At 38.7% G+C, this 15752-nt stretch overlaps 1 protein-coding gene across 1 annotated transcript in view; it reads right to left on the reverse strand.

Moving 5' to 3' along the window:
- Window positions 1-822: 822 nt before the first annotated feature.
- The window catches only part of LOC103465003 (retinol dehydrogenase 11), a 21203-nt gene continuing 6273 nt past the window's right edge, over window positions 823-15752 (reverse strand). The window contains exons 2-6 of the mRNA XM_008409481.2: window positions 9395-9634; window positions 7658-7747; window positions 7379-7567; window positions 5539-5648; window positions 823-1996 (exon numbers count right to left, since the gene is read on the reverse strand). Coding sequence (XP_008407703.1) covers window positions 1817-1996; window positions 5539-5648; window positions 7379-7567; window positions 7658-7747; window positions 9395-9634 — 809 coding nt within the window. The 3' untranslated portion in view covers window positions 823-1816. The remainder of the gene's footprint in view (window positions 1997-5538; window positions 5649-7378; window positions 7568-7657; window positions 7748-9394; window positions 9635-15752) is intronic.

Genomic DNA, 15752 nt, shown 5'->3' on the forward strand with positions numbered 1-15752 from the left:
TGCATATAGTCAGTGTGTGAGAAATGGCAGATATCATTCTCAGAGAATGAAGATTAACTACAAACCCTGAGAACTGTTGATGAAAAACATTATAAAAACATTTTTTTTGTTTCTGTATACACTGCAGAAACCAAAACAACAATAATTCAGAAGGGCAGTTTTTTTTTGTCTAGAGAAAAAAAATTCAGGTGCTCTAGCACCTCTTGGTGTCTATCTGAGCATGTCCATGCTCTGAACTTTGACTAGGCTATTATAACACATGAAGATACTTTGTCAGCCTTGAAGGTGAACCTCTGCCTCAGTCAAGATATCTACTTCAACCTCTAATAGTTATTTATGAAAAATAAAAAACTGACTGCTTTGCGATTTTGCTTCATCCATCTTCTTATCAATTCTAACAAGCATATCTGTTCACGCTGAAAGAAAAGCATCCCCACAGGATGATGCTGCCACCACCATGTCTCAGAGTGGAGTCAGTTGGTAGCTTTAAAACCCTGATCCATTTAGAAACAAAATATAAAAAGTACATGACACCTGAAATGCTGATTTAATCCAGGCCAAATTACAATCTCATTCCATAACTTAAGACCCAACTCATGTATTTAAACCATGACTTGCATATCAGTTTATTTTCTTGTATTTGTTCATTTAAAATATATTAGAATCCATTTCCATTTACTTTGGTTCTAGATAAAATACAGTCCAGCAAACAGATGAAAAAAAATTGAATAACTGGTTGTCAAAGCAGGTATCAATCCCCCCCAGTGGGTATAATTTGATAGGCGGTCGATCTTTCAGTGGTGGATGGTTCCTTTTCATACCGGAGAAAGTTGGGTGTCACACAATCATAACTGCAAAGGCACGAAATGGGACAGCATCCAAAAAAATCTAACACCACTGGGCCACATTTTTTTTTTACCGTTTGGTTAACTAAAGAAACAAAGTGTATCTTTAGTTAACAAATTATCTTTAGTCATAAAACAAATTAAGATTTATCGCTTTTTATCCCAACACCACTTTTAACCCTCAATTTTTAAATTTTTTTTTTTGGTGCACTTGTGCGTCAGCAGCAGAACAGTAAGAAAGACATGGAGCCTCGCACAGAGAACGGCCAGTTCGAAGAGGTCACCGTCCAGCAGGAGCACGACGGAAATCCTGTGAGCACGCGGCCCGCGCCGTCCTCAACGTCCGGGTGACAAACATCAGTTATTTTCTAACGTTTTTTTATTTATTTATTTCATTTTATTTTGTGCGTCGTTTCCAGGACAAGACATTGGAGGTAGCTGTTCGTCTTTTACCCAGACAGGTGGATCACGTGGCTCCGGTGCTCGAAGAGATCATCCATGAAATAGTGGAGCAGAGTCAGAAAGGTAACTGGCGCCATCTTGTTTTTCCTTGATTATATAAGTGTTATGTGACCACCTTTCTCTCTTTTAAATCTGTGTCTCTGCAGACAAATAGCGAGGCCACGGGCGCCGGAGGGAGGAAAGTCGTGTAAATTGTTCAGAAAAGCACTGAATGCTATAAATGTTCCGTTGTGTCTAAATGAATCAAGCAATAAAGAGAAGTGATTGTATCATGCGTTGGAGGTTCTGGAGTAATTCTTGAGAGACGTGTTGCAAAAATGTGCCAAAGGTTTCAAGGCACAAGAAGGTAACCTCATGGCAAAACTTGAGCCATTTAACGTATTAATAACACAATCATCGAGGTTCATTTGGCAGGAAATAGTGCATAAACTGTTCGAAAAAGTTTCAGCTGACCCACTTTATCTCGCTTTTTGTTTGTCTGGTTCTCAGTCCTTGTCGGGCAGCTGCTTTTAGAGCTTTGAGGTCAGCTTCTCGCAGAACTCAAAGTCCTTCACGGCAAGCGCGGCGTCCCGAGCTAAAGGGGCAGGAAGAACCAGGGAGCAGTCGCTGTCAAAGTACTTCCCAGTCACCCCTTCCAGCTCCTCGGACACGGCGCAGTAGATCGGGCTGACAGCGCCCTCTTCTGGTGACTGTGGAGGGAGACAATGACGGCAGAGAGTTAGTGTCCATGTGCAGCAAACAAACCCGCTTCTGCAGGTAGATTTCTGACAAGCGACAGGTGTGAATATGCAGCCCGCATAGGACGTTTGGTTATATCTCCGCCATGTTGCAAATAGATAGACCAAAGAGCAGCTTGCTGAAGAGATAAATAGGATGGTCTCTTGTTTTGCTTTGGCTGTGTTCCCAGATAACAGTGATTTCTCAGCATTGTAAAAACTGCCTTAAAAATGTGTAGCTCTCCAAGCTTTTGAAACCCCTAAAAACACCTTTTTTTTGTAAGATAGAAAAACTAAGAAAGGAACATGATAACTTGGTGGAAGAAGTGTGTGGGATTATTGCACTAATACTTTGTTGGGATACATTCGGTTTCAGCTTTCAGTCTTCTTGAGTTTCCATCGAAAATCCGATGAACCCAAACTAAAGTTAAGCTGTTCTGGATAAATTTTCCTGAAATTTACCACCTGCAAGGTTTTAAGGGATATTACGCAACGTGAAAAGGCATTTACAGGTAATTGAAGAAAATAAGAGGCAGCAGGAACATTACACAGATTGCTGTAAACCTGAAGCTAAGAACCTGTCTGAGACTGATCTGTCTGGGCAAAACAAACTAATGTATAGAAATCAAAAACTTGTGAAAGGCTTGGAGGAAACAAAACTTAAACCATTTACTACCTGCAGGTCACTGAAAGAATACCACACCCGCAGTAAAATACGAAGGTGGCGGCACTGTGCTAACTTCTCTTCAAACAGTAGTAGACTTTTTGTCAACCCGGATGACTTTGAATAGTTCCAACCATGAACCTTTAGAGTTGAGGGGGAAAAAAGGCAATTTCCTTTTGCAGCTTCGCTCAGAGCCCTAAAGTACCTCCAGATCCACAAAAGAATTACTTTATTCAAGACCACTGCTTTTACTACATGTAATTTGCATTTTTAAACCCAAGACTAAACTATCTTTTTTTAGCTGTAGCTAAAAAACCCACAAACAAAACAAAAAGAAACAAAGTCTTTCCTTTCCAGAGCAAAATCACAACAATAGAGACAGTGAAAAGATTTGCTGTGTGTAAAAGTTATTGGGGGGGGAAAAAAAGAGAAAAGAATCACAATTATAGATCTGCTGCCTAAAGATGTTAAACATTTCTTACATCTTTGTTATGAAATAATTGTGATAATAGCATTTATTCTTCAGTAATAAAATTTATATCTTAGATTTGTATTGATCCATTTCTTCCATACTTAGCGTTGGGTCCGAAATCACGCATACCCCTGTCAGGTTTAGATGTAAAATTATTTTCATTCAGCCAAGTTTATTTTCAATTGAAATTGATACAGACACTTCTTAAAGTAAAAATAATCTTTAGCGCATTTTATTAAAAGGTAGCATGTCAAAAATGATGTACACCCTTCCCAATAAAATGTAGAACCTTTAATAGCATTTTAGCAAGGAAGCATTTCTTCTAATCGCAGAGCAGCTTTTTGCAAATTTTCTGATGTTTTTTCAGGATTTATAGTTGATGAGGACTTATACGAGAATCACATGCGATATGCAAGAAATTAAAAAATTTCCCCCATCTGCAAAGATGAGTGAATCAAAGCACTCAAAGTGAAAACATCTGAAGCCGAAGTTACGTCACCAAGCAGGAAACGCTGAACTGATTCGCTAATTTACAATAGACTTGTTCAAAAAGACAGCAACGAGCCAGTTGCCAACCACTGTGGTGCGACTGGAGCATTTTTGTAAACAAGAGTCAAAACTCTTCCTTTAAGATGCGAAGGCCACAACAGAAGAGGACAACTTCAAGTTATTTTGCCACAAGCCAATTTCTGTTTTCTGCTCCATTTGATCTAACCCTCACTAACCACCACATAATCATTGCTACACTAGCATGCATAACTCATAAAACAGAAAGTAGAACCAAAAAAAAAGAAGAAAAAAAAAGAAAACTAAGGATCTATCTACATTTCAAAATTAGATTTACAATATGGGTTAGAGAAAAAAATACGATGAGCAGAAATGCTAAGAGGGAGTAGACAATGTTGCAAGTCTTCTGTTAGTGCCTCATAATTTAGAAGAAAACCTTGAACACAGTAAAGAAATACAGAAACACTTGAAAGCTAAGATGTTTATTTCCAACCCAGCTTGCTTAGCATCCATGCTGCAGCTCGTATTATGAGATTTCTTTAAAAAAAGATGACTAAACTTCCTTCTTTTACAGCCGTTTCTTAGAAAATCTGTGTTGTGTGTTTTGGTTGTTAGACACCACTGAAGCTACTGGGATTAGGTGTTCTTTTTTTTTGCACACTTTCTCCTTGAGTCATCCAGTTCATGTCCATCTGGAAAAAATTTAATACCAGGTGCAGATTCTCGTCTGCCGCTAAATTATCCAAGCATTGGGGTTTACGCTGCGGGCTACCAGAAGGTAGTGTGAAATTGTGAGGCGAGAGAAAAAGATGTGAAAGTTTTAAAGCTGAAAAATAAAACGGGTGAGATGTGTAAAACAAAAACATCAGAGTAAAATGCAGGGAATAAAAATGTCAGATTTATTTACTTATTTTTATAAAAAAGCACATGCTCTTTGAAGTTTGTAGCTGTAACTGTTTTTTTAAGAAACTGAAAGAACTACAAAACAGAGTAAATGAGATATTTCACTTGCGAATTTTAAAAGGAAAAAAAAAAGTCTTAATTTTGCATCTAAATTGTAAAAAAATAAATAAAAACAAAGTGAAAGAAATCAAATTTTTTTCTTCACTGTTTCCTATCCTGACCCCTTGGTCAGAGATAGGAAACAGGATAGTTGATAGGATAGTTGTGAATGACTTTATATAAAGTCATTCACAACAGTAGGAGTTGTAAAGGACGACACATGCTGTGTTCTTTGAAGGAGGATTATTCAGTGGGTCTCACAGACTTATGAAGCCGAGTTGATTGAAGAAAATCTGTTCTGCTGCTCTGCAGATAACCTCATAGAGTAAATGGCCCATTTATTTACACTCTTCATGTTCTCCACTTTTCTTCTTGCCTGTTTCTACTTTTCTGCTAAGTTTCCTTTGTGCAAACATCATTCATCAATTGCGCAATTTTACAGCCGGTCAAAGTTCTGCTTTGCTCTCTCTGATTACTGACTGCTGCCCTTGAACTTGATTCGTTCCAGATATCCCATGCGCGACCTTCGCTTTACGAGTTTTGAGGCAGATGTCGATCGTATCTTCGCAACGATTTCAAAATGTTTGTAAGAAACAAAATATACTCAAATGAATTTGTGCTCCTTTTTAAGATGGGATCTGGATGTTAATACGACGGGACACATTGCAAAAGACAGAACTCCGTGCTTTTCATTTCATGCATGTATTTTGGATCGACTCCAACTTTGCACATGCACTAAACCAGACTTGTGTCTCAGATTATGAGACCCTGATGTAATAGGATGAGACTTTAACAATAAGCAGCGCTATAATGTTTTTAAAACCTTTTGCACATTTTACTGTGCATGGAAGCAATAAACAACGCTCTTACCTTAAAAAAGAAAAAGCCGATGAGGTTGAAAGGGTAACGGAGCCAGAATGGATAGTGTCGCATCACCTCCGTCATGACAACGCCGGGATGGACGGAGTTGGCTGTGACGCCTGTCGGGACACAAGAGAAAACATAAAAAAAATGACTTGGACCACTACAAATTTGTTATAAGGTAAGAGCTGACAAGAATACATTCATTTTTGGTTGCTAAAGGCGAACCATTCTTCTTTCGGGGATTAACAAATGTAGAGAATAATGCAAGTTTTCAAAACTGAAATAGCTTGCAAAAGTCCGAAGTCCTTGTGAATTTCCTTTGATTCTCACAGGGTCAAAATTAAAGATGCAAGCTTAACAAATAGCCAAACCCATGTGAATGTTTACTTAAATGTCATTTAGAAAGTTGCAGAGAAATGGCAGTTGTTGTTAGTCATATATGTACTTCTGACTGAATATGCTGTTTCATGTTCCCTCCTTGAGAAATGGTAGAGCTAATTTAAAACGGTCGGTTCCCTGGAACAGCCTCCCAAACATTCTTCCTACGCTGTGCACTGCTACTGGAAGTTTGTTTGAAAAACACTCAGCTTGTGATGACACACGAGGAGATGAGCAAAAATATTAAGGAACTGAGTATTGGGATGATCCACTTCTAAATACTATAGAATTCATTGGACCTGCTGAGTGTGCAGTACGCACACCCTGGAATGACCCCAATATTCAAGACTTTTGCTCTGACACACACAAAAACTACAGGCTAAAATCTTCATTTTTCTCCATCATTGTTTATCTTTGGCCTCCATTTGGTACTACGCCATCATTCTTCTCTTCTTGCTCGCTGAACCCCGTCTTCACCATCAACTATTAGTGTCCAGACTAAATATGCGCCTAAATAACAAAATGCGAGTTCTTCATTTGTATCTGCTAAAGTGAGAACTATAAACAACTGAAAAGCTTTTCCATTCGCAGATGCATGCCTTTGCTTTCTGGAGTGAGTTTCTTGATTTGTTGACGGTTTTTGTTTAGTAGCAACCGTGCCCTACCAGATGCTGTTCGGAGAGAGCTGCACTGTTTTCCTTCACTACTGTTTAAGAAGGGCTGAAAAGGTCTCCATAGGATTCATCACAGATGAGGAAGGGGGGCATCTTTGGGGTGGGGGGTGGGGGTGGGGGGGCTAATCTCCTTCATAAACTCTGCCAATTTTTGAGCAACAGGAAAAGGAAATTGGGAAAATCTTTTTTGAGCTAATCCCACAATTTGGCTGTCAATTTTTAAAATGTAAAAATGAAACGCTGAGATTGTGATTTCAAGCTAAAGTATTAACCCAGAATTTTCTGTATTTTCAAGTAAATTAGTAGCAAGTAAGATGCACAGATCAGATACTAATATCTGCATCAGTCCCGATATTGAAAAAGGTTCCAGATTGGTGACAAAGTGCAAGGGCAGATCTATGCAGTCTAACTCTGAACTATTTTACATTATATCTCAAATTTCCCTTTCTGAACCATTTGAAAGAAGGCTTTCATTTTTACGTTTGATTAAGGTAGTCAACCTATTGTTTTACTCCTAACTGCACAGACTGAACAAATTAAAGTTTTTTTTTGTTGTTGTTTTTTACATGTACGTCTTGTGAAGCTGTTGGTGTATTTGAGTGTGCTGTACTGGTGCATGTATGTGTGTTAAAAAAAAAGAAATGTTCTAAGTCAATTCAGCGTTGTTTTTCTGTATCCGATTAGTGTTGACCGATACTTAACCTCGGGTAACTGCAACAGTATGTGAGAAAAGTGGATTGGTGCGTCACCGCTGGTAACGTGATCATCAAACACCTTATTGGACTTGACCTTACCTGTGCCCTGTAACTTTCGTGCCAGCTCATTGGTGCAGATGATGTTATGCAGCTTGGTGTGATTGTAGACTTGATCCATGCTGTACACAAGGTTCTCGCCATGAAAGTGAGAGAAGTCAACTTTACCCCTCTTGTGGTTCAGCGAACTGACGGTGACGATACGCGCCGGAGCGGAGCGCTTTATGAGGTCTGGAGAGAGAAGACGCAGAGGTTTCGAGTGACGTAAGAGATCAAATCGCTGGATTTGATGCAGTTACAGAGAAAACACACAGGCCTTACCCAGCAGCAGATTTGTGAGCAGAAATGGTCCTAAATGGTTGGTGGCAAAGGAAGCCTCAAACCCATCTTTGGTCATCTGTCTGGGCAAACCTGCCATCAACAGATGTAAAGATAAGTGCAGAAAAACAAAGTTTTACTCATACATTTATTATTTTAGACTGTTTTAAGAAATAGCCATCATATTCATCATCCCTGCATAAATAGCTTTTTTAAGTTCAGTTTTAGCAAATTTTACTTGAGTTTGTTTATATTTTATATATTTGTTACTATTAGTCATGAAACGTACTGCTACATATTTTAGAAATACTGCTTTTTACAACTTAATATTTTATCTCGTTGTTGTTTGTGATTTAGGACCCAAATGCAGAAAGACAGACGAGTCGAGTAAATGAAGGATGTTTACTGAAGAACAAAGACGGACAAACTTTCAAAGATCCAAGGGAGCACAGGGAGCCAGAGCAAAACAAAACACAAAAACCAGAAACCAAAAGCCAGTAGGGAGAAAAGAGAAGTCACAGGAAATACTTCAGATCCTATTAATGAGATTTAACAGGATCTGATGGGACGAACCAGCAAGAAGGAATTAAGAGAGAGAGGTGAATAAATACTGATAGTGTGAACCTTTAAACAATAGACCAGGCTGATTGGCTAACAGGCTGCAGGCCGAGGAGACTGTGAGAGAGAAAAATGGCACAGGGGGTAATGGAGAGGACACAACAGGGGAAATAGGAAAATGTCCCCCTAAGAAGAGTAACATAACTAGACACAAGGAATAATCAAACATAATGAACCAAAACCGCAAGAGTAGAAACATGACTGATGTTATCAAAATGAAAAACCAAGGAACACAATGACAATCAAAACACCAAAACAACCCAAGACACTAACGTTATGTCTATGTATGACCCTAACTTCAGAATAATTCAGCATTTTATTTAATCACTCTGCCCTTCTCATTACAACATATACATACAGTCAGTGTTGCCATGATAACCTAATCATGGCTGCATCAAAATCCTGTCTGATGGATTTCTTTTAACTCAACGTTGTTTTGCCAATAATTACTCGCCTTATCCGTCCTTTTGCTTGACTTAATCATTTCGTCGTGTGTGTGTGTCTGTTTTAAACCTCTATAAACACCGAATATAAGTTTCAATGGAATTTCCTGCAGCTGCCAATAAACATTTCCAAACTTGGGCCTCACTCACAGCTCGTCATTCAGTGAAAACTAAAAGAAAAACATTAAACTCTACCGCTCATCACAAGGTTGCGACACAGAGAGCTACCTTAGTCACTCTCATCACTTGTTAACCAGAAAAAAATTTATCTGTTACTATGCGGTGCCAAGTTGAAGCATAAATAAATAACTGTCACAGAGTGGATTTGGATTTATTCCCAAAGAGTGAGAGTTAGGCTTTCTCTTTTTTTGGCATGCCTTTGGAACGGCATATTTTTTGCTTTCATATGCCTAACAGATGGTATTTAACAAGCAGGAGGCTCTTTGGGGGTCTGGGGGAGTTCATATTCCAGTTAGTCCTCAACTCTTTGCTTTACTGACAAGCCTAACTCATGTGAAGCAGAGTCTAGCTTGCTTTAGCTAAGGGTCAGTTCTGGGTCCACATTTACAAATGTTACAAAGTCCACTGCTGCCGGACTGGGATTGCGGAATCCTGTCAGGAGTAAACACGGGGTTTGCTTGTGCAGTGGCAAGCATTTTCATTTCTACGTTTGTGTCACCTGATACGGCCGCATTGTTCACGAGTATGTGCAGTGCTTTCTCCTCCTCGAGAATCCTCTTTGCAAACTCTCTGACCGACTCCATGGAGGAGAGATCCACAATGCGCAGGTGGACGTCTGCGTTTCCTGTAGTCTGCTTAATTTCATTAAGGGCGGCTGTGCCACGGGACTCGCTTCGGCATGCCAGGATGACCCGTGCCCCACGCCGTGCAAAGTCCAAGGCGATGAACTTCCCAATGCCTGTCCGAGTAAAGGAAAGAAGAAGAACATAGACATGTTTAACCTGTCACGGTCACCTAAAGGTCAGATGATGAAAAAACAACAAATAAGCAGCTTTCTAAAAACATATTTCAGTTTGTTGTAGGTAGAAAAACCTCAATACTATAAAGGAAATAACATTCAAGCAAATATATCTACCGTGAAGCGAAAGGAAAACGACACGCTGTTTGTAGATTTGTCTTCACTTTTATAGTCACATTGTTAGAGCAGAAAATAGTCCTTTTGTGTACCGGTAATTTAATTCCAGTGTATTTTTAGTACTTCTGCGAAGGGCATTCAAGTTGCAGAACAATAGTGAGCAAACAGCAACATGAAGACAGAGGAACACGACGAGATGGGAGAAAGTTGTGGTAGAGTCGAAAGCAGTGTTGGGCTAAATCCGTATCCCAAGCTCTGAACATCTCGCCTCCATCATTATAAAATGAAAAAATACAAAGACATGACCATCCATCAGAACATGAGGCCCAAGATTACTCTGGCAGAGCTGCAGAAATCAGCAACTCGTGCTGGATAATCTACCAACAGGACAGCGGTTAACCGTGATCTCCACCCATCCGGCCTCTAGAGTGTGAAGAACTGGTTAAAGGGAAGACATAAGAAGTCACGTTGAAGTTGCTACATTTCACGCAAAGGAAAGAAAGACTTTGAAAGAATGTGCTTTGGCTAGACGAGACTAGTCTTCCAGCTAGCCAACACTATCCCAGTTATACGTATACGTCATCTCTAGAGTGTCCCTGTCAAGATGAGGCAAAAATATGTAGTCACAAAAATATGTAGTCATAGATACCTGGAACGGAAACAGAGAGTTGAAACTAAAGATAGAGTCATGCTTTGAGGATTCTTTTTTTTCCCCCCAGCATGGACGGTGATGCTGGACAGACTTGGTAGGAATATGGACGGAGCTGACGATACCTTCAGATTTTGGACAATGACTGCCCACCCAACTCATGTGCTTTCTATGAGAATCTGAAAACAGCAGGATTTTCCATCTGCATTGGTAGCAACACAAACTAATAATCACACATTTCTCTGCATTTTAAGTATTCAAACTGAAAATTCCTAAATAATATTTCATAGTATCTTGTGTGCCACTGGCTTAAAGGCATTATGAGTGCTTGCATTATGAGTGCTTGCACTCATAATGCAATTGTTTCATCAGAACAATTAACCTCAACATATAGTCCTCACCTAAATCCAGTTGAGTACCTGAGGCAACAATTGGAAACTGATATTCACAGACACTCCTCTATACAGTCTCAAAAAGCTTGGGCTAATTTGCAGAGCGTTAGCAAAAATAGTAATTTTTGCTGGTAAAGTCATAAAACAAAGTATTGTCTGTGGGGCTGAATAGGAATGCTTGGCACAATTTTGATATTTAAATAATCCGAAACCCTGTTTCTGGTTGTTTCCACTTCACAGTTTTGCACTACTTTGTGTTGGTCTATCTCATAACATCTCCTAAAATACAATTGAAATTTGTGGTTTTATCTGGACAAAATGTTGCAAAGTTATACAATTTGCGAGGCACTGTACTGGCATGTGCGCCGGCCTGTTCATTTCCCCACCAAATCTTAAATACAATCTGCGCCAACACAGTGAGGCTGGCCTTTAAAACCCCTACAAATTTTTCTCTTTTAATCTTCCTGCGGTCGTGCTCTCGTTGATTATAGGACTTTACCCAAGAGGCAAACAGCCCAGTGTTTATCGAGATCAGTGGCTGGATAAGATTCCTGTGCCAGCTATGTGAAGTGTGCAATGCAGCTCAAAGGCAGCAGAGAGGGAGACAGCTGAAATTTTAGCCACATGCTTTGTGGATGAATGAAGCCTGTTTTTTTTGAGGTGATGTAATGTTATCTTTATTAAGTAAATTTGGTTAGAGGACAACACAATATATTTGTCATTTGGACAATACAAAGAACATAAAAAAAAAGAAAAGAAAAGGAATACTGCAGATCGTCAGTGACGTGGTGTTGCCATGTGTGACTGCTACAGTTAAAAAAAAATTAGTGACGCTTGGAGGAAAGAGATTTTTACTTTATAAGCAGTAAATACATTTTTTTAATGCATGGAACTTGATATGAGTTCACTAGTTAGCTATAAGATAAAAATCTGGTTTAGGCATCCAGACAAAGGATAGCTTCCAAAAATACTTCACTTGAACCATGACAGCCTAATCTAGCCTCTGATTGGAATGCCCTTCAAGTAAAGTACTCTAAAATTGTGCAATGTCTTTGTCAATACTGCCATGTTGATTCAGTCTTGTAAAGGCTAAAATATATCAGCACATGCTTGGCTATACTAAACAACACAAAAAAAATCCTTGTAAGGTCAGAATGCTATATTTTACCAAGAATAGAAAAGTTTACCTCATCTTTTCATTTGCCTTCAATTACTCATAAAACATCTCCATTAAACAGATTATGATGGGAAAATCATCTGTAATGGCTTGAATGAATACCAGTTTGATAAATGAACATAAGTCATGTTTATTTTGCTAAGTTGAAACAGATCCAGCTAAAGGTCTTCCTTTCAGCCAAAGTTTTCCTTGTTATTCTCCGCAGCAGTTCAGTGATGACAAACCATCTTAATCGCATCCAAGCGGGTCATTTCTGTGTCAGAAATCAGGGATTTCCCATAGTTAGAACTTTTTGAAACAACTTTTAGCAAATGTGTGAATCCTAAGTGCGCTCCATGACCTAAATGCCCCTGTAAACATTTCCGTTTTCAAACAAAAATAGAGATTGTTGTTTCAGGACAACAACTACATCTCAGCTGTGAATAATTTGGACTAAAGAGCATAATAAAAACACACGATGGAGCTGTCCCTACAAGCCTCGTTATTAAAACTTCAAGCCTTACAGATCAGATGGTGTTTAAAGAGCAAACATTTGGTTTAGGTACTTCAATAGAAAACTTAAATTGTCCAAAAATGTTTTTAAATTGACTTCATTTATAGTAAAAGTTTAATTCAGTTTCTTTTTAATGATTACGCTCTTTTTGCTCATCTGTGTCATCTTTCAGTATTAAAAAAAAAACAAGAATTTGTCAGGAACTTGTGTTGTTTTGGGGTTTATTTTCATTCACTGCTCTGTGCGACAAACAAATCAGTTAGCTAATCAGCCCAGGTCATTTGTTCCGACGCTCACTCTCCCAGTACTTTAACACTTCTGCTACTTTCACTCCTGGCTGGTTCCTCCCATTACCTCCCAATTTAATCCTGTTAAATCCAGTTTACTCCTGTTTATTCTCCCCATTATGCTTTTCCTCATGTTCCTGACTACAGTTTTATTTCTGCTTTTTGTGTCCATCTGGCATGATTATTTTTATTAAACATCCACCAGACATCTTTGCCTCTGGTTATAACTTATAAAATCTATGTTGAGGTTACATGTAAACCTTTGCTTTGATAACTAAAGCTGGATTAGGAAGCTTTGCTTAGTTCCAAGTTTGACGTTAGCATTAGCGCTGCTGTGGCTAAGCTATAGCAAAACCCCAAACAGAAATTCTTCTTTCAACACAGGACATTTCTCAAGCACAAATCTATTCTGAAGTTATTCACCCCTTAAAAATCATGTTCAAAAAAGCCTAAACAAAATAAACTAAAACTATTCTGGCTCCTTTCTACTACGTTTATTTTTAAAAACAACTTGTTCTGGGGGAACAGGAAGCTTAGTAAAATTATGAGTATATCTTTTACAGAGTGATTTCAAATTAAAAGTCTATTTTCTAAGAATGTAGTTCTAATGAACAAATTAAAATAAAATTTAAAAAAAACCTTGATGACTAACAACACTAAATACCTCTTTGGCATTGTGGGACTCTGTGGATTGACACTTTCTAAGCTAGAAATATATTGACTTACCAATTTAAAAGTGAAAATATGTTTGAGTACAACCAGGAAACAATGCAAACTAAATTGACACTACTGCCATCTATTTTCCATCTTGTACAAAAGCTTAAATAATGATGCCCCTGCATATTGAATGTTTGGTTATATTGTCTGTCTTGAATTTTAAATTTAGAAGCCTGACTTTATCATTGCTGCTTACGTTGTCTGTTTCTCAGTAAACATCTGCCAGTGATTAAGTTCTGATTAGGTCACAAGTGTCAAACTCCAGTCCTGGAGGGCCACTGCCCTGCAACTTTTAGATGCGACTCTGCTGCACCTCACTTGAATATAATAATTAGGCAATTAGCAAGGCTCTGGGGAACTGATCTACACAAGAAGGAGGTAATTAAGCCATTTCAGTCCAGCGTTTTGTACCTGTGGCACATCTAAAAACTGCAGGACAGAGGCTCTTGAGGACTGGAGTTTGACACCCCTGGATTAGATTACTGCAGCGTGCTTTGTCTCCCCAGTTCTACCTTCAATAGTGAAATTACACCAAAGTTTGTCTGCAAAATTATTTTAGAATGAGTGACAGCGTAGACTACTGCATCTGTGCATGTAACCCAATTTTAGGAATTACTCTCAAAAAATAAAAGTCCAAGAGAAAATTGAAACCTTTATGTCTGTATGTTGATCTGTTCACCCATCAGTGGTTCACCTTTCACTATAACGTTATTCAAGCTGTTTAGATGAAGAGCAATGTTGTCTTTTCAAGATACAATAAAATAAAATGCAATAAAATGTGTACCAGATTGACAACACACAATGAATGAGCAGTTGACTGAACCAAAAAATCTTTACACCTGTTAATTATTGTTAGATTTGACCATTACAGGGAAAAACATACTTGGAAAGTAATTTACAAGCCTATAATAATATTAATAAGAGATAGATTGCTAAAAAAAAGGAACATTTGCTTCAAAACCTCCTGGTTAGCTTTTATAATTGAAATTGTTGGTCAATGCATAATGGAGTAACACTGACAGTAAAAACAAAATTTGTTAATTTACCTCGGTACTCTACTTTTTTTATGTTTATCTATAAAGTAGTGCCTATTCTACGCATTCATGACTGGCTGAACTCCAGAAGAAAAAAAAACTAAGAGGTTTGTGTCACACTGAAGCCCTTCAGATAGAAGAAAACGGAAACGAAGAAGCTGGAAGAGCTTCTGTAAAAGTTAAGGAATGAGCTGGGTCCAAGTGGGGTTTTGTCAATGCAGTGAGATTTCTTGCTCAGCGGCAGGCTGGACAGCAGCATGTGGTGCTGCGACCTCCCTCAAGGAAATTAAAAATGAAGTGGCAATGATGCGCTTACGAAGTGAGGAATAAACTCAAAACTAGAAAATTCCTGAAGAAATTTAACTGGGGCATGCCAAAGTGTGCCCATCGGCTTGGACCAAGCGTTCTGATGCTAAAAATAATCATCAATGCTAAGTTTAGCTAAATCATAGTCAATAATCTGTGGAGAGGCAGAAGCATGTGAACTAAGCTGTACCTGTACCATTCAGCAGGTTAAAATTAATGCTTGAGCTAAAATTAGCCAAAATGCTAATGTTAGCGTGAAGACTATCAGTAGCATGTGGGGCATCATTTGCATGTTGTCTGTCATTGACTTACTCCATTCAGTATACTAAACATCGTTTATAAGTAAGAAAATTAGCTAATAGCTAATTTGTGGCATTAGTGAAATGCTAATGTTTGTGCTAATGTTAATGAACTATGAGTTCACTATCATAAGGAAAAAAACCATAAAAAAAGTTTAGTGGGACTTCCGGTTTGAGCAGAGCCATGTGAGGACACGTTGAACTGAGCTCCGACTGGACCCTCAATTTTGGCACAAAAAAACACAATTTCAGCGCTGGTCTTGCCTTAGACTAAGATCATTACTACTTAAGGGAGCAAAAAGGCAGGCATACACCAGCAAAATGCCCAAACAGCGTAACCCCCAAGTCGAAACTCAGGAAGCTAATGCTAGCGGCCATGATGAAGTGCTGACTGCTATTGGTGGACTGCGCGGTGAGCTGATGGCCACGCTAACAACTACGGCAAAGGTACACACGGATAAACTTCAAGAATTACAAAGTGCACTGGGAAAGATAGAATCCAAAATAGATGACACCATGGGCCGCGTTGCGGAACTTGAGACTGCTGCTGCGGCCCACTCGGATTCGATCCATGCTATGGAGGTAGA

This window comes from Poecilia reticulata, linkage group LG5, assembly GCF_000633615.1.
Source record: "Poecilia reticulata strain Guanapo linkage group LG5, Guppy_female_1.0+MT, whole genome shotgun sequence".
Classification (NCBI taxonomy): Eukaryota; Metazoa; Chordata; class Actinopteri; order Cyprinodontiformes; family Poeciliidae; genus Poecilia; species Poecilia reticulata.